The 19,225-nt window shown below is 37.1% G+C and overlaps 1 protein-coding gene across 1 annotated transcript in view; it reads left to right on the top strand.

Annotated features, from left to right (window-relative positions):
- GABBR2 (gamma-aminobutyric acid type B receptor subunit 2) overlaps positions 1 to 19,225 on the top strand; it is a 498,889-nt gene that overhangs the window by 203,185 nt on the left and 276,479 nt on the right. Inside the window, exon 3 of the mRNA XM_054381694.1 lies at positions 1,316 to 1,486. Within this exon, the coding sequence (XP_054237669.1) occupies positions 1,316 to 1,486 (171 nt within the window). The remainder of the gene's footprint in view (positions 1 to 1,315; positions 1,487 to 19,225) is intronic.

The following is a 19,225-nucleotide window of genomic DNA, read 5'->3' as shown; positions in this document are numbered from 1 at the left end:
CAGTTATGCACTTTCAGTTGTACAAATTTCTGGACTTTTATTCAGGAAAACAAACTATATTCAGGTGGTTATAATAATACAACATGTTCTTTGTGAGTCTAAAATCAGAGAGAGAATGAGTCCTGTCTCTGTCAGGCTATATCTAGATTTTTATAAACATGAAGAGAAGGTTAGAACTGTTGTTTCCGATTGAACTTGCCTATTCTGATTTTCAAAAAATGATATCTATCCCCAGTTTACTGAATGCTTGATTGAAGAAAGTGTAAATTTAATCCTGTGGTTTGATGTGCTTATATATGCTTGAACTGACCTATGTTTTCTGACTCTATTGAGCTTGAAAGACTTAATATAATTGTATTAGGGAAGATATTTTTTGACAGTCAAGCCAATTTGCATCAAATCAGTACTTTTAAAAAGCCCTCAACTACTATGCATGGCTGAAAGAAAACCATCTAAGCAGCACATTCCTAGCAACCTAAAGAATACTGGAACTGGAACATTTGCAAAAAGTAGCTATGCAGGCATTCCCACTGCTTGAAGATCAGTCACAAAAATATGCTGCCTTTAACTTGGGCAGAAGAATTCAGGGAAGTTTTCTGAGTGTTTTGTGTGTCTTCATGTTAAAAGGTTTCTTTTCTTGTTCATTTTCTTGTCCATTCTCAAACCATATACAATTTTTGATATTTTCAGACAGGTGTACCAAGCCAATGACTCCCCCTCGGTAACACAGATCGTAAGGGGCTGCTTCAGTGCAGGAAACTGGAGCCAGTTAAAATTTTGAGCTGCAGCCATGGCTGCCATAATTGTTTTCTCTCTTTTCTGATACCCCTTTCTGATACTAGACCTGGTTTATTACCTGAAGATAGGAAAAAATGATACTAGATGTTCACCCTCCAATTTAAATATGTATTAGAGTGTGAAAATATCCAGCTGGAGCTATTCGCAATTTTTATGAAGAGAACATAGAGGGAAGGTGATGGGGAATTCATCATAGAGATTTACTCCATTAGAGCTTCTTGCTCTGCACAACATATAAGTAAGATACATGATCTCAAACAGGATTTTGTGCCAGTGACTGAAGATTTCCTAGTTTAATTTAGATGCAGATGGTTTATAGAGCTAAGGTATTTCGAAATTCCCTTTGAAAGTAAATGAGTAAATAGTGCTTGTTGGACTTCCAAACTGTATGAGGATGAAAATTCTCTACAAGATAGCAATGCATGGATTGTGTTTTTGTACATTAAGAAAAGCTTTTCTTCTGGCTGCTAAATGACTTATGGCGACTTTCTTATCTTCTTTTTTGTTTTATTTTCAGCTTTCATTTGCAGCAACAACCCCAGAATTGGCTGATAAGAAAAAATATCCTTATTTCTTCCGGACAGTGCCATCTGATAATGCAGTGAATCCAGCAATTTTGAAGTTACTCAAACACTACAAGTGGAAGAGAGTAGGAACTTTAACCCAGGATGTACAAAGGTTCTCTGAGGTAAGATTTGCTTACTTTCTGGTACACAAAGAGAACTACTAATAACTGACCTCCAAGGAGCTAGTTCCTGCATTAAGAGCAATTAAGTGGATGTAGTGTTTCAGTATTGTTTGGCTTTGTCATACTAGGTCACATTTGCTGTATTGAATAAACTTAATTCCTTTTTGGTGTTTATTTGACTATCTACAGTAAACCCCATGGGTTCTCCTATCTGTTTTTCACACCCAAGATAGTTTCTTTAGAAAAAGTTCCATTATGCTCTTTGACTTGCCAAAGGATATGATTTTGAAGGAGGCTTGTATCCTGATACTGATTCACTTAAAAGAGAGAATAAATCTGATTTCATCATGTTCCTTTGTGCTCTGACTTATTATAAGCAGCAGTCTGAACACTGAGGGACAAAATCAGCTAAGTTTATAGCTGAAAATATTGGAGGAACTTACTGAGACAGGAATGACTGAAGCCTCCACAACAGATATAGGGTCCATATATTGCACCTTCTAAATCTTCTGAATTTCACATTTTAGTCATAGAAATTGCAGTAAAGTATGGGCCAAGTGCCTTAAGCATGGTTTTAACAATAAAGTAGTTAAAAGAAATCATCCTCTTAAGTAATCAATCAGAGAAAGACAAGAGAAAGAGATGTCCCAGTAATTGACAGAGTGGCAAAACTAGTAAGAGGTGTGCCAGTTTCATGGTTGTGGGGGTTTGTGTTTTGTTTTGTTTTGTTTTTTTTTCCTCAGCATTCATTAAAAAAGCCATTTTCTGAAGACTAGCATAATTAAAACTAGTGAAGAAGGATAACAACAGGTTAGAGTCTGCTTAGATGAATCAGATATTTTCAAGTTTTCTAGCACAATTAATTCACTATGGAGTACTTAAGAAATCTTAGAGTCTTCCCTTATAAGCTTTGAGAATTAAAGGATAAAAAGTAGGGGGAGGAAAGAAATCTTTGTGTCTCTCTTACCAAAAGCACATAAAGACCCAGGGAATTACAGACCAGTGAAGCTAAATTTGATTCCTGGAAGACATTTAGGCAGATAATCTGTTTGAAATCACACAGAAAATAAAAAGATGCTAAACAGTAGTCGAAATGGATTTGTCAAGAATAAATCAGGTAAAGCCATCTAATTTCCCTCTATGTCAAGAAAAAAAAAAAAGATCTTGAGGAGATGGAATAGGTGATAAGTATGATGTTTTATGACTTATAAAAATTTAAAGGTGTTTGTAAAGAAACATAGGAAAAATTGATCTTGAAGAAGATTCTGTAAGAGCAGTCTCTAACCAATATTCCTGCCACCAAGGTTAATTGGCATTGGGTCAGTGGAATATTTGTTTTTAAAATAAATGCTGAAGCAGAAAGTCACCAAAAAGTATGTTATGCTTTATCCTTCTCTGGCTTGGAATTATAATTTCAGTGTAGTTATCTCTAGTTCACTGTCAAACAAGAAGAATGAGATTCTGTCAAGTGTTTTTTCTCTATGAAGAGATAAGGTTTTCTCTAGATAGTGGAGCAGAGAAAATGTTTATTAGATCTGCAGTTGATGCTTACTTGGGAAAAAACTGCAAGCAGGAGGACAGGATTAGCCTTCAGAGTGATCTTGACAAGTGGAGAAAGGTTTTAATCTAAATAAAGTGTAAGTGAAAAAGTACAAAATGGCTGTCTAGGCAGCAGATCTCCACAAAAAGATATGGGAAGCACAACAATGAACCACAACCTGGGTAAGGGTCAAGAAGGTCAAACTGTAAAAGGAAGGCAAGCAAAGAGCTTTCATTTCTCCACTCCACATGTAATGCAATATTGACACTTAATACACACAGAGTGAACTTCAAGATTACTTAGTGCTCATTAGATGTAAGTTGGGACATCAGGTCTAGTATTGTCTTCAAGAAGGAAGTAGACCAGACACATCTGCGAAAAAATTTATATAATCTAAAAATGTATTTTATGGGACAGATTAAAAGTGGGAAACAGCAGCAGAATAGACTGGGTGGGTTGTTGAATCTTCATCATGTAGATGACTAAACAAATACAACATGGGGACTTTTGATCTTCCTTTGGAACAGAGAGATAAAAAGATAATGTACAAACTTCATCAGTACTGTTAGTTAACTAGGACAATTTCATACCTATTATGCTTCTGTGTCCTAGATTCTGGGGACTGCTACCCTGTTCTCATCCTCTGGGAGAAGATTCTGTTTCGAAAGTTAATAGTTCTGTGGCAAAGATTTATAAATTAAGTTACAAAACATTTTCAGAATTTCCACTTTTAAGTGTTTACTGTGGTACATAATCATAGGGTAATTTAGGTTTAAGGGACCCCTGGAGGCTGTCTGGTCCAGCCTACTGCTCAAACCAAGGCTATCTTTAATGTTGCACACAAGGCTCTTGGAAAAGTCCTGACTATATCCTGTTTCCAGTTACCAGGTGAACTTTCAACTGACTGGAGATTATGCAGCAATTGGTGCTTCCAATTTTGCTCCTGTCTAGCACTACTTGTTCAGTAACGCATTTTGAATTAGGCAAACCAAGTAATATTCCTGTGGTTTGTGTTTGTTGTGTTTCATGTTTAGATGGAAAGAATCTTAAGAACGAAGTCATACTTAACCGTCAGTAACGGAAAACTGTTGAGAGCCACCAGTATTGTGTAGGATGTGAAGGCTTCAGAATATGACTGTGAAAAAGAAAAACCCTTAATCAAGTACTGGGTTTCAGATAATGCTGTATTTACTAGTCAATAATGCTACGTACCCTCACTTCAGTATTTTACTGCCTTTCCAGCATGTTGCTCATTTTATACACACTTTTTACTTCATACTATGTTTAAAGCTGAAAGTTGGCGCTGGGACGCCAAGAGGCGTTCTGGCTTCCCTGTTTTGTGATCGGACACTTTCTTTAGACTGGCTTTAGTTGTTTCTTTTTGCTCCTGTCATGTTAAAATTCAGTGAAACTGCATTTTAGCTTCACATTTGGTGGCATGTACATGATATTTCTAGATGTTAAAAATATACATTTCCCTCCCACTGACTAGACTGTCTGGGGTTGTTTTTAAAACATGTTAAATTCTGATCGTCTCAAGTGACTCTTTGTTTTTCTCTACTTTTTAATAGTTACCTCTTTATGTGGTTTCTCTGCTTCTTCCTGGAAATACTGAGAACTCCTAATGTAATTTTATCAGTGTAGGTGGCATTTCAAAAAGCCAGAAGAAATGAGAAGTGCACAGTAAGCTAATGAAATAGATTAACAATATGACAAATAAAAGATACAATATTCTCTCTTGTGACTCTGTCACAATCTTCATTGATTTTAATAACCTAAAAATACCTTGATGACAAAAACTAAAGGGAAATAACCCTTGTAAGTGGACAGATTAACACTTTGGCTGACATGATTAACACAACATTTCTTAACATTGTGTTACATTTTGCACACTGACATCTACTTCAAAAATCAGGTTGTCAGGGTCTATTTTGCCTAATTTGAGAATATTTAACATCTATAAATTCAAATTCTAATCTCAGAAAATATAATAATGGGGGAAAAAATGTTCCAAAGAAAAACAGCTATTAAACAAGTCTATTCAACATAGTATATGTCTATGCCTGTAGAGAAAGCAAGGTAGAAATCTTATTTATCTAGAAGTTTTCTTATTGTAGCCTTACCCTCTAACTTTGGAGTCTGCAAACTATGATCTGAGTTATAAAGAGTTGGGTAAGGAGATTCAGTGAGAGAATTAGAGGTGCTGAGAGGGATCAGGCAGGGAAAAGACATTAAATATCTGGTAACTTTTCAAATTGGAGGCCAAGCTCAAGGCACCAGATTTCAATGGCTGTAGGTATACATTATGCACACTTCAGGCCATGGTTGCACTCCTTGACTTCCTAGGCTTGGCTTCTGAAGAAAAAACAAAAGAGCAGAGAGTTCCACTCTCCACCACAGCTGTCAGGAGGTTTTAGGGCAGCAAGAAAAATGTTACTTTTTCTCCATGAAGGAGCTTGGAAGCATCAAATTTACCAGATTATAGCCATGTTTAAGCTGAAAACTCTGAAAACTATCTAGTGATTTCCTCCTAGAAGGAGCCCTGTACCTTCAACTTTAAGAGCAGAAAAGTAGAAAAGAGAGTCAGGAGGTAAGAGAAGTTGGCACTGAAAGAAAAATATTGGGAAAGGCATGGAGAGAAGATAAAGAGGACAGAAAAAAGGAAACATTTTCAATGTCATTGTTTAACTGTAGAACTTTTTTCAAACTCTCTCTTCTTAATGTTATTATCTATCTATCTATCTATCTATCTATCTATCTATCTATCTATCTATCTTTTTTGTTTGTTTTCTGTGTCATGTCATTATTTCCATAAAGCCTTTCAGATTCCTTTTACTAGTTCATGCTTTTGTCTCTAAAGGAAATGAAAAGATCTTTGTCTGCCCTGTCTTTCCTTTCCTGGTTACATTTCTATGTGCTCAGATGCTTTTGGAGAAGAATTAAGCTTCTTCTAACTTAAATTGTTGTAGTCAGAATAAAATAAATAGATAAATTCTGACTGATACTGGTAAATATCCAGTAATATTTATAAAGCTAACCGTTAGGCAACATTTTGAGGCAAAGGTGGCATTTTTTTTTTATTGTTACTGGACAGCTACTGACATAGTCTGCTCTTCCTCTGTTTGGAGGATGCTTGAGATGCCTTGATATGGCTCTGAATATTTTTTATTAAAATATATACTGCATCAAACAAAGAGGGTTTTTATTTTTCTTTCACTAGTTTAAAAGAAAAGCTAAAGTAAATTTTCAACAAACGTGAATGCTTACCTGACTACTGATGTAAAAGAGCTAGCAAAACGAAGTCTGTATTTAATCCAACTGTGTACACTATGAAGGAATTAGTTTTTATTTCTTTGTTTTTTTCCTGATCTCAGGAAGTCCCAATCTTCTTTTACCAAAATCATTCCAGATGAACAGGAATATGGAGGTTCTTTCCTCATGGTTTCTAAGTTGACCTGCAAAACTGAAGTACAGAGATGTGTCTGAACTATCCCTTCGTGTTGTCTTATTCCCATTTCTTTCCTGATTTCTATAGCAAAATCTTAGAAAAAACTTACTTCAAGATGTCTAGAGCTTGTAAAGGATAATGAATTCCCTTACTCTGTCTTTTAATTTTGCTTTCCTATAATGCAAGTTGACCATTCAGATCTTCACAGGAAAGCAGTTCTCTGAAAGTGACTTCTACTAATGTGAAAGGATATTATTCATATAAATAGGAAGCTGTATCTTCACTGGTGTTTTAAAGTGGCTTAAGGGGAAAGAATCAGAGCGATAATTGAAAATGGATGAGACAGAGACTTTTCTTTCAGTAAGAAATTACAGAATCTGAAAGGAAGAAATGTAGGCATATAAAATGTAGATGGTCACTTGCTGGAACTTTCTGAAGGGCATGCATAAATCTTTCTTCTGGCCAATTGTGCAAACATCATCCACACTAGGAAACTTTTTTTTTTTCTTCTTGTGGCAGTAGTATTTTATCCAATATTTCTCACCTTTTATTCTGTTTCCTAACACTAATTTTAATTTTTTTTTTTTTAGCTTCCAAAAAACAAGGGGGAAAAAAAAGGTTAGAACACACCTGGCAGAAAATTAGAGCTATGCAGAGGTATTACATGGTTGTGTCATCTTGTACTTAAGATTTTTACTCTACTATCACCCTATGAGGCCCCAGGGTTCCCATGAACTGAGTATATGTCTTAAACAAAGCCAAATCAAACTCAAGATTTTTTTTTTTAGATAACTGCTTACCATTCCCTCATGTTTAAATCTTATATTGTGCATGTGTGATAGATTGGTACTTGAAACCTAAGATAAAGGAGTGGAATGATCAGTACCTTCCACACCTCTAATACCTTGTGGCTGAAAAACTCCATACAGTTAAGAGTTTCCTAATGGACCAGATATAAAAATCACTCCTTTATCTGAAACCAAGACTCAAACAAAACAAAACAAAACAAAAATCACATTTAGATTATATTGAAAAAATGTTCTAAGACAATGTTTGTTGTAACAGATGTTAGCAGTGCACATTGAAGTTTTATTGCTTTAAACCATAGCAGTGTCCCATATCTGTTGTGGGTTTTGCTATGCTTTGGTGCTTGTTTTTTAGAAAATCCTAATACAAGGATGAAATATTCTAAACAGTGATTTAACTTGCAAGCATTCCTCTCACACAATAGTTTTGATTGGGTATTTAATGATCTTCCATTCATCAGGAAATTGCAGGATATTTTCAAATTAAAATTGATGTTGCAGTGGTAAAATTTAAAAGTGGGCACAGTTGTGCACAGGATGTAGATGAGTAGTAGGAAAGTGTCATATTGTCCAGATCAGATGAGAATAAACTCACTTCACTGAAATAACCATTTCTGAAACAACTTATTGAAATTCTGGGTCTTGACTGCTAAGAGGTTAGAAAAAATTCCTTGAGAAGCCATGGAATGTCTTTTGGGATGATGAACTTTCCCAGAAGGGTACACAAATTTAATAGAAGCCATTCCTTGTGAAAAGTAATCTGTAAACACTGGAGTCAAGAAGACAAAGCAGCTGTTAAACTGCTGGAACTTAGCATGTGCTAGGTCAGCGTCTGGGTCCATTACTTAATTATGATTTCAAAAATATGTCCTTCTCCTATCACTTTCATTATGAATTATTAAAGCTAGAATTACCTCAGGGTATGAGAGTAATTATTAAGTGGCCTTATTTATTTTGTTCAGTGCTATTGTCTATGAATGGATACATTTATTTACTGGGATTTTTTTTTTTTAAGTTATATTTTCCTGAGAACTGTGATTATTTCTGTGTTATTCTGGTTGTGTCCAACTGAAATTTTTACCATCTTTTCTCCGTCTTCATTCTCACCTTTAGATTTTTTTTTTTTTAATGATGATTCAGAATTGAGTTTCAGCATGTTGTAGAACCTCTTGTGCCCCATGAGGAGAGTGGAACCTTTGCAGTGCCAGAGACACCTTTTCCCTTAGGAAAGGGTTTAAGAAAAGACATCACAGTCACCCCTCTTGGAGTTCAAATCTAGAGATGCAGGAGAACATATATAGTGCCACACGGTCATGGTTCTGCTTTCTTTTAATTAATTAATACCCTATAGAAAGGGAAGAAAGGCTTGAAGAGGAGGATTAATGTTGCTTGTGTAAGATTTTTTTCACGTATTCTCAATTATCCCCAAAACATCAGTCTGCCCTGTCATCAACACAATGCCATTCACCATCTGATTACATGTGCTAAAGCACTGAGCTGGGGATCTTGAGTGAACCAGTGATGTGGACTACTCTGTAGCATATGGCTCAGGCAGTCATATCTCAGGCATTTCTCCCAGAGAAATAAGAAATTAAGCTGTTAACATCTGGTCAGTCTTTGTTCATTTGTGTGGGGCAGGCAGATTGATCTGCACATAGTTTGGCTTCCAGTAGAGTTTACTCCTGTTTAACTGCAGGCTGCTGATGAAAGGGGCAGTCATCTCACCCGCCCCAATACATGGGCTAATTAGAATTCATTCTAATTCATGACACAGTCCTTCAAGGATAGCACACTTCCTGCAGGACAGAGATCTGTCTCTCCTGGCATCAGAGAGAGGCTCCAGGCACTCTGTTCAAGCCATAACTTGGAGGGTTGCATCCACCATCCAAAGGACCACATGGTTTGAAGTCTCCAACCTGCAGGGTCAGCTGCTCTGAAACCTGTTGGGAAACTACTATGTGGTGTGTCACTATCATATCTGAGATTGTTTATGCTGGTTTGTATCTCTCTGTCTTCCACCTCCCCTTTCTTCTATGCAGCCTTCTGTGCAAGCTGCTATGCTGTTGGCTGCCTGTGGGACCTGTGATCGTTATCTGGCTCTTAAACAGACCTCTCCTGAGTACCAGATGATGAAAGGGTTCTTGACCCTCCATAATTAGATAAATCACAACATAGTTTCATCAAAGGGAGATTATGTCAAAGATTATAAGATAATTGATTTCTTGGAACTACTAGAGTGGATTTTAATGCTTAGCTAAAATCTAAGTTGGTTGGTACAGTGCTCTGAAGGAGCTGGGCTGAACAGAGATGGTAGGATTGGTGCAGGGAGTTCTAAGGCAATTCAGGAGCACAGCCAGGGGGAAGACTGCAGCAAACAGTGTTATAAGGATACTTCTCAGGATAGATAAGTTGACAGTGACTTTTCTTTTTGTAAAAGAATAGCCCTGGGAGAAGTTGTTTTCAGTGTACTAATCAATATTTGGGGGATGAGAACATACACACTTGTGAAAGTTGTGGATTACACAGGGAACAAAGAATTTCCCATAAGAAGAAGAGATCATCATAAAGGATGGTCTGTATGATCTTGTTAATAAGAACCAGAAAATGAAATATGGAATCTCTCATGTGGTAGGCTTCCTAGAACTTCCAGGATTTTAATTTAACAAATTCTGCCTCTTGCAGGACCCTAAGACATGCTTTCAAATTCTCTCCCTTTAAACTCTCTTCCTGTGTAGCATTTTAATATAGCCTTTAATATTTTATTACAGACCTAACTTTTTGTTCCAGAAAGGGTTTTACAGCCTACAGCACATGAAGAGACTTTCTGTGTGTGGATTTTTTAATCTATGTATCAACTCTCAAATGCCCCATTTTTAGTCCAGATCAGAAAAGCTTCTTGGATGTTGTATTAGTATTCCCTGACTAAATGAATGCATGAGTACTTCCAGCACACACATTTCTAAACTTTGTCTGCAGTCAGTATAGTTAAATTGAATGAACCCTTTTTGTGAATGTCAAAAGCTAAAATGCATATATATCAGATAAGAGTTACATTCACAGCCAGTGTTACATTCACAGCCAATGTTATTGCAGTGGCTGTCTCAGCTCCAACTCCAGAGTTATTTGCAATTGCAACACTAGAGGAAGCTTTAAGAAGGCTCATAAAGCTGGGTCTGTGTAAGTGTTCAAGCTCCTTGTCTCTAGCTCCTGGAACTGTGGGATTTAGTTGTTCTTCTTCCTTACACAGCTGATGGAGAAGTAGATGAGTTGGTTTTGGATGCGTTCCCAAAGTCAAGGATGACAACACACAAACTTAGGAGATAGTGAAGGTAGCCAAGTGTCAGCCCTAAGATTTCTGTGTATTGTAAATCCTACCTCTTTCCAGGAAGTTAAAGACACCTTCTGGGGAGGGCTATAGAGATGTGCTTTTCTACATGCAGGATTGAGGTCCCTGAATGATGTTCTGGACACAGAGTGCTATTTTCTGTACTTCAGTGGCTGAGTGGAGGTTAATCCTTTCTTTCAGAAAGCTGCTTCTGATGATGATAATATTTTTGCCTTAGCTTCTCTTTCAAGAACACAATGAGGAAGTGGAAATTCTCTTTTCCCTTCCCCTTCAACCCTCTGAAAGGAATTTAAACTCACACCAGCTCACCACCAGGACGCAGCCCTAATCAGCAGAGCAGCAGATATCTGCATCCTTTTCTGGCACTAAATCCAAGTACTTTTGCTACCAAAACAAATGGGAGCGCAGCCCATTCCAGAAGGGTATGGTGTAGGTGGAAAACAAGGAATGTGTCCAGATACTCTTAAACAGATGCATGACAAGAATGCTTATATTTGCTCTGAACCACTCTGGGGGAGGAAGGTGGGTGGTAAATTGCTGTACTTCACTCTGCAAATACACATGTACTAAAAGGAGGAGGATAACAGAATAGAATTAGTGTTCTAGAGAATGTTTTACTTACAAAACTTTTTTCAAGGTTCAGCCTGCATATGGACATTGAGCTGGCAGTTGTTTGGATGATGAGAAATGAGCAGATGTTGATCTTTCTCCTGCAGAGACTGTTCTAGTCATCCTTAGATACACACAGTCAGTAATATAGTATGAGCAGGACTCTCTTCACTGTGCCTTTGTTTACAGCACATAGTGGAAATTTGTTCTGACATCCTTTGTGTCCCAAATCTAAACAGGGATTCTAAGAGAGACTAAAACTGCACCATGAGATGCAAGACAAGAAACAGCAATAGCAAGTCCTAGTGGGCAGATCAAAACTTCCTTAATAATACTCTGTGATTAAGTGCAACTTTCCAGACAGAACAAACAAGTATTAAGGACTGCAGGAAGCTATTAAGCCATCACATTTGCATAACCTATGATGCACTTGCCTTTCCTGATAAGTAAATAAACAAGAGTATTTAGAAAAATGCATTACATGTAAGTGTGGGAGGAAAGACATGCACTATGACATTGCACTTATCAAAACTGGTGCTTTGCATGGTGAGTGCTGAAACCATGGCTTCCTACAGAAACAAGTATCCATCTGTACAAGGAACCTTCAGTTCAGTATAGAATCCTACTCCCCTACAATTCTTCTTGCTCTCAAGCACTGGACACAGCAAACTGCTTGTTTGCAGTCACCAAGAAGGAAGCAGGAATATTTTTCCCAGAGCTTACCTGGCCTTTTGGTCATGTCATGCTCCAACTTGAAAACTTCCCATCTTTGATCTTTCTGCCTGTTGAGGTTGCATGTAGTAGAGGAATGGTCTACTGTAACCTTCATCTATCTAAAGTGATTCTGTATATGAAATACTAATTTAAAACTGAATGGAATTGCAGAATCCAGCTGCAGCAACTTTATCAGTGAAACTGTATCCTTTCATTTCCTCTATGTCATTTTCATCATCGCCCACATGGCAAGGCGTCTTCTTTCTAAGACTGTAAAACACCAATTCATATAACCATTAAGATCACCAGGTGTAAGTTATAAAGGAGGAAAATCTCTTTCCAGATGCTTAGAACAAATTACATAAATCTGCATTTTTACTGTAGGGTTTTGTATCCAGTCCTTAGTATTACAGAGTTCATAACAACACAGGGACCCTAGACAGGCACTGATCCAAATTGCCATGCTCGTCCACTGTCTTGCTTACAAGGTCTCACTCTGATATATTTTTTGGCTATACTGAAAAAAATTATACTCCTTGCAGTACTGAAGATTGTAGGGCTGTCTGCACCACACTGAAATGGTATGCCCTGGAGGAGGATAGAAGGGAAATATATGAATTATCTTTTGATTATGATATGCTGCACTGTAGCCTTCAGCTTTCATTTTGCTTTCCAGTCGTTTTCCTCACTTTAGCTTTATTTGTTTCATATCGGCCTGCATGATGTTATGGTGTACTACCAAATTAATTTGCCTACAGCCTAGGTAAAAAAAATCTCAATTTTTACCTCTGTCAGGTTTAATGATTGCAAAATTGATTGCTCTTGCACTGGCAGAACAGACAAGTGCTTTGTGTTACCTTTGTCAGCCTTCTGCAGTCGGTCCCAAGGTCTGCCCTCAGACCAGCTTTGCTTTGCTTGGCAACCTTAGTGAAATGAAAAACTGTGGTATTTGCTGTGAAGGTTTCTGTGGTAGAATCCCATCACCCATGGTTTCATGCATGCTTTTGCTTATATGAATATGAGATACTTCAGGAGAAATGCTTGTCAAAGGCAAAAAGCAAGAACTTGTCAACACTCTTTAACCTGGAAACTAGTTGTCCTTAGCTTTTATCTTGGAATTATTTCTTTTCCATTGTGTAGCTTTATAAACACAAAACTAAAGAAAACCCTTTACCTTGTTATGCTTTGTTTAGCATAAACTTCATGACCTTAAAATGTTTTGCATTTTGTTTATTATTTTCTGTATACAATACTTGCTGTCAGTTTAGAATATTTACCTCTGATTGAGCCTTTCTTTCTCAGGCAGAATTCTTGTACACTGTTGACTAATACCCTTAGGCAAATTTTTAACTACAGAACTAGGTAAAGATTAGTTCTGAATAGGCTTAGCAAAACAGATTTTTTTGCCATCATTCTCATAAAGAAGACTAGATTCAGATTTGATCTTAAATGTTCACTGTACTAAAGGTGTATGACACATGTAAACCTTCAGCTTTAATGAGAACATGCCAGATAACTGACTCCTTAAGGCCAGAATGCACCCTTTGCTCACAGGAATTGCTCTGTGATTGGGATTCATTTTGTGTAATTTTAGGCACAGTAGTGTCTTGTAATGCTAGCCAGTAGTGTCTAGCCTAAGATGGTCGCTTGAGTTACTTTTATAGCCTGTGGGCACCTGTCACACCAGGCTTCTCAATAGAAGAAAAAAAAATGAGGATTCTCTCCAGATTCCTACTACATTTCTTTGGCTAACTTAAACTAGGAACAAGAGGGGTTCCTAGTTATGGTTAAGTGTGATAATAGTAGGCACAGGTCTGAAGAATAGGGTGCAGGGTGGTGGAAACAAGACAGTCTTGAGGAACAATAAATCAGAGTGAAGGGACAGCTGCCTCAGATGTGCACAAATGCATGCAGCCTGGGAACATGCAAGAGGAACTTGATCTACTAAACACCAGGTACTAAACTCCATCACTGGAATAACAGAGAGACCGTGGGCGAATTTGCATGGGTGGTCTGCTGTGGTGGATGCTTGAATGCTCAGCAGGAAACACAGGCAAGGAATGAGAACTGAGCTGTCATCCATTGTGGAGGAGCAGCTTGGACACACATATCTCTTCTAGGGGAGGGATGACTAGATGAGGTTTTGCAGAATCAAAGGAGAGGCTGGTAGGGGTGACACTGTGCAAGTTTGCTACCACCCAGTCAGCTTGAGAAAGTGGAAAAACTTGTGAGCACAACAGGACATGAGTATCAACATTTAATCTACTTTTTTCCCAGATGCTAGCCTCTTAGCACCTCCTCTAACCTTCCTTGTCTATAGTCCCTTACTGAAAAATACAGTTGAATGTTGCTATGTTATGATATCAATTGTCATTGATCAAAATTTAGTGACAGTAATCAAAGTCAACAAATCAGTTCTGACTGGAGTACTGGTATTTCAATACTGGCTTAATATATTTGCATAAGTAGAAAACACCTAAATGCAATTTAATGGATAAATTTTTATTTTTATTTTGGAAATATCACTTCCACTGAATGAATATTCAGCAATCTGTGGTAATTTGTAATGAAATAATTTACATTTACTAAAAATCCAGGTAACTTAAAGAAGGCTCCCAGATCCTTTGATATTATAGTAGAAATTCTATGTAAATTTAAACTAAAACTGTAGACTATTATTGAATGCATGTTTGTTTTCAGTCATCAATATCAAAGATCTTTTTCCTTTAAGATTTAATGCAAGAATGAAAGATAAGCAAGGAAAAATAATGCATTTTCAGGTGTACAGGGCAGGGGTATTTGCATTTCCGTCAGAAGGAAGAGGAGGAATGGGCATAAACTTAATCACAGAAAATTCCATCTCAGTATGAGAAACAATTTTCTCTACTGTGAAGGTGACAGCAGGATACCCAGAGAGGCTGTGGAGTCTCCTCTAGAGATCTTCAAAACCCATTCCTGTATGACCTGCCCTGAGTGGTCCTGCTTTGCAGGGGGATTGGACTTGATGATTTCTGGAGGTCCCTTCCAACCCCTAGCAGTCTATGATTCTATGATTTCAGCTGTAGTTAGGCCTATCTGCAAACTTTTATCTGTGAAAAAAAAAATGCAATCATTTGATAAGCAAATGCTAAACTCTACAGGACCTGAGATTCCATATGTGATCCTAATAATATATCTGCAATAAAAAGTTCTGATCTGTCTCCAAGACTGAAAGAACTTTCAAAAGGATGTTGTCTATTAAGGCTGAGATTCTGTCAACCTCCATTACATGGTTTTGATACAATACTTTCTGAGGGAAATCAGAAAGTGCCCTCTGCGTTGTAAGAGTTCAGACTGTTTGATACATTTCCTTCTGACATTAAAATCTTGGTATTTTTCTTTAACAAGTCTGTTATAGAATCATAGAATCATAGATCTGTTATGTATCAGTAGATCATACAGCATTGTATGGGATAATGCAAAAGTCTTCCCCTGAGCTTTTATTGCCGATTATGTGATCATATAGCAAGGAATATCAGTTTGGATCAGCTATCGTAGCTGTGATCCCTCCCATACTTTTCCTATTCTCAGGTTAGAGAGTTTTAGGAGCAGAGGGCAGAAAGGAAGCCTTGACACTGTACAAACACTGTTTAGCAATAGTCAAACACTGATGGGTAATCATCATTGTTTCAGCCACAAATGAAAATCACAGCACCCTGCAGACTGCTGTGAAGAAAGCTGACTTCAACTTTGTTCCAACCAGACCCAGTACATCACATTACTGCTTTGTGCTCTAATTACTGCCAGTGAAATAGAAGTCATTAGTATTTTTCTTAATTAGTTAAGAATAACTTGATATTTTTATTGTCTATGTGGATTTATTCTAATTGCACCAACATAGACACTGAGGTGCAAATAAATGAAGTGCATATTATTAGAGGGAGAATAGAATCGATACCAGTAAGAAGCTCAAAATGTGAAAGCTTGACTATATCTCTAGCATGAAATCATTGTTTCATGCTCAAAACCCAGAGAGTTTCATATCTATATATACCATATATAATCCTGTTTCACATGTATTCAAGCTGAAGAATACCACAAGGTGGGAAAATCTACTATATTCTTTTTCACTGCCCTAATGGCTACCAGTACACATTAAAGAATATGTCTTGTTTCATCTGTAACTTACAGTCACTGTATTTTATGTATTTTTGTCAACTAGATTAAAGAGTTAGGAGTTAGAAAATCTCCTTAAGTAGGTAATTTATCATATACAGACTGTATCATCATGATTCAGTTCTGTCTTAATCCATCTTGCAGATCATTTAATCTCCTACTGTACAGTCTATGTCTAAATTGCAAATCAATCTTATGATTTTCCTCTAAAGTTTGAGTTTTTTTTTCTTGGCATTGCTTTTAGTGGAAAAAATTGATAGAATTGGCTATCTTCAGTCTTGGGAGAGAAGTGTATAGGGATTCTAGGTACTTATGCATATGTCTTTTTTATAGGCATATGTCTTGAAGTGTGTGTCTTTTTGCAGGTGGGCACAAATTGCTTTCAATCCATGCTGCAATCTAGATAGATGCTCTAGATAGAATCTCTGAACTATGCCCAGCTAATGAGTGAGTAGAGCTAAGGATCCTATAAAGCCAGTGGTCTTCAAACAGGGGTGCATGCACCCCAGAAGGAGTGAAAGGTATGCAAGATGATCTGTTAGGGTGCAGGAGAAAAGAGTTGCAATTCCATTTGTATTTATTTTCATCTAAAACAATAAGGCAGAAATTAGGCTTTACTAATCTTTGATACACAGATTGACAGTGATCCAGTTAGTCCATGTGCTGGATGGTTGTGTAAGGGTTCACGAGGTGCCCTGAGGGAAGAGTGGTTGCTTCACAATGCAGAGGGGTTGACAGTGACTTCCTCACTCATTCATTTGCTTTCAGCATGTTGCAATGTATTGTAGTTTACATATGCCCAGTTAATTGGATTTATAGATTATATTATCTAGTTTTTACTATACTACAAGATGGACAAGTGGTTGCTGCAAAGAAACTGCATATTGAAGGTGATACTCATAAATACAAGGGAACAAGAAGGAAATAGTAGAGCTGACACTCCTGCTACTGCACGAACAAGCTCCTCATCAACCACATTATGGATAAAAGCAATGACAAGCTAACCAGATCTGACAAGAAGCTGCACAAAACAAACAAACAAACAACAAACCACCACAAAAAAAACCCCAAACCGCAACATTATCACTAAACCTATTTGAAATATGGATTTATAGCTGCTACTGATGAACCTCACCCCAAGTATATATCATACCTGGAGACATTAACATTGATAGTATGTAAAGCTATTACAATTAGAAAGAAATTTATAAGAACATGAAGACAAACTTCTACAGTTTTTTTTCAGAGGTGTACAAAGTATCATGATATTTAGTCCAGTATCACTAAACCATCACTAAACATAATGATAAATGTTTAAAAGCACATTCTGAGGTTTCTGCCTTAACAGCAAGAGACAAAAATCTCATGATATTGGGGCAATACTTGTTCTTCCTGTTGTGATAAAAAGAGCTGAAGAGTAGGAGGTTTGATGCAGCTGTGTGCAAGTACAGATGCTTCTAATGTGTCTCACCTCATGGTATTTACTGGATTCTGCTTCAGTAGTGAAAGAGATAAAGAAGTACTTTCTTGTGAGCCACTATAGGAAAAGATGTACTGCAGAAGATACATTCTCGATGGCAAATTATTTCTTTGATAAGAGTAATGTTATATGGAAAAACCACATAGTGTAACTAACCACTAATGGAGCAGCTGGAATAAAAAATGTATTCAAGGGTAAGGTTACAAAGCTATCATCACATGCCAAGTTCCTTTGCTCTGTCAATCACAGGCAACCTCTTGCAGCAAAGATGCTGGAGCCAAAAGTGCACAGAGTGCTTCAGCATGTTATTGATGTGGTTAATTATATATAAAACAAACAAAAACCTCCAACCAACCGAACAAAACCAAACAACCCCCTCCCCCCCCAACAACAGCAACTAAATAGTAGAAAATTTACAATACTCTAGAATGAAATGAGGAGCAACCACAAAAGTCTTTTGTATCCCACAGAGGTTCATTGTTTTTCTCATGGTGAAGTACTAAAAACGTTATCGACCTTGAAGTTGTTATGGGTTTTCATTTACAAAAAGACAAATGTTCCAGAATTGCTGACCTTTTCTTTGATGACAAGAAGCTGTCTGTAGCAGGTATTTTTCAAAAAGCATAAACAGACACATTTAATGTGTCCATTCGTCATGAAGGTGACACTTTAGATGAGTGAGAAAAGCCGCTGCTTTTCAGTGGAAACTTGCGCTCTGGAGGAATGCTTTGGAAACAGCAGTTTGGAAAAGTTTTGATTGTAAGGGGATGTTATTGCCCCAAATTGTGCAAGTCAGTCACCTAAGGAAACCTCTAATGTCTGTAAATTAAAAACCATGGAAAGTGGATTTTCCATCACATCACCTGGTGACCTAGGGAACTGGAGAGGGAGGAGGGGAAGAGGAAGCAATCCCCTCCTTCTTGTCTCTGTTATACATTTTTATGCCCAAATGTCACCAGTAACTTTTGTGCTCCCCTGGTTTGATGTGCTCATGTAATGTGGAGGAGAATCTGGTTCAATGTCACCTCATTGGTACTTAAAACTTATTCACACAAATTAGTGATGGTCAATAGAAAGGATTAAATGTCTCCAGTAGTGATATGGTGATTTCTTAAAAGCTCATACTACCCAAAATTCTGGCATTTTGGAGTGCCCCTAGTTTTATGGAAACAAGCTTCTCCAGGTATTATGCACCAAGATCTCCAATTAATTTTTTTAAAATAGATGAAACTTTAAAGAATTATTCATATTGCAGGCAGGATCAAAAATTCTAAATCTAAACATGCCTGTAGAGCTTTAACAGAAATATTCTGTAAAAAAAAAAAAAAAAAAAGAACAGCATGTGAACAAAAATAATTACTTTCTCCTGCCTTCCAGTCCAGTCCAGATTCTTCTTGCCAGAAGATAGTTTGCTTGTGTGGGCTATTTGGTTTTGTTCCCTGTGCTTGCAGGTACCTTTCTTGTTTAAAGGAGGAAGGTTAATGGTATAATATATGAACTTCACAGGTTTTTGAAAACAAACAAACAAGCTAAAAAGATGTTATCCTTCAGACTAATGTAACAAATAGTGTAGAATGCATTTAAAATAGAAAAATATAGAAATTTTATAGAAAAAGATAGGAGTTTTAAGGATTTTGTTCA

The sequence above is a fragment of the Indicator indicator genome, chromosome 6, assembly GCF_027791375.1.
Source record: "Indicator indicator isolate 239-I01 chromosome 6, UM_Iind_1.1, whole genome shotgun sequence".
Lineage (NCBI taxonomy): Eukaryota > Metazoa > Chordata > Aves > Piciformes > Indicatoridae > Indicator > Indicator indicator.
This window is presented reverse-complemented; position numbering and strand designations above follow the sequence as displayed.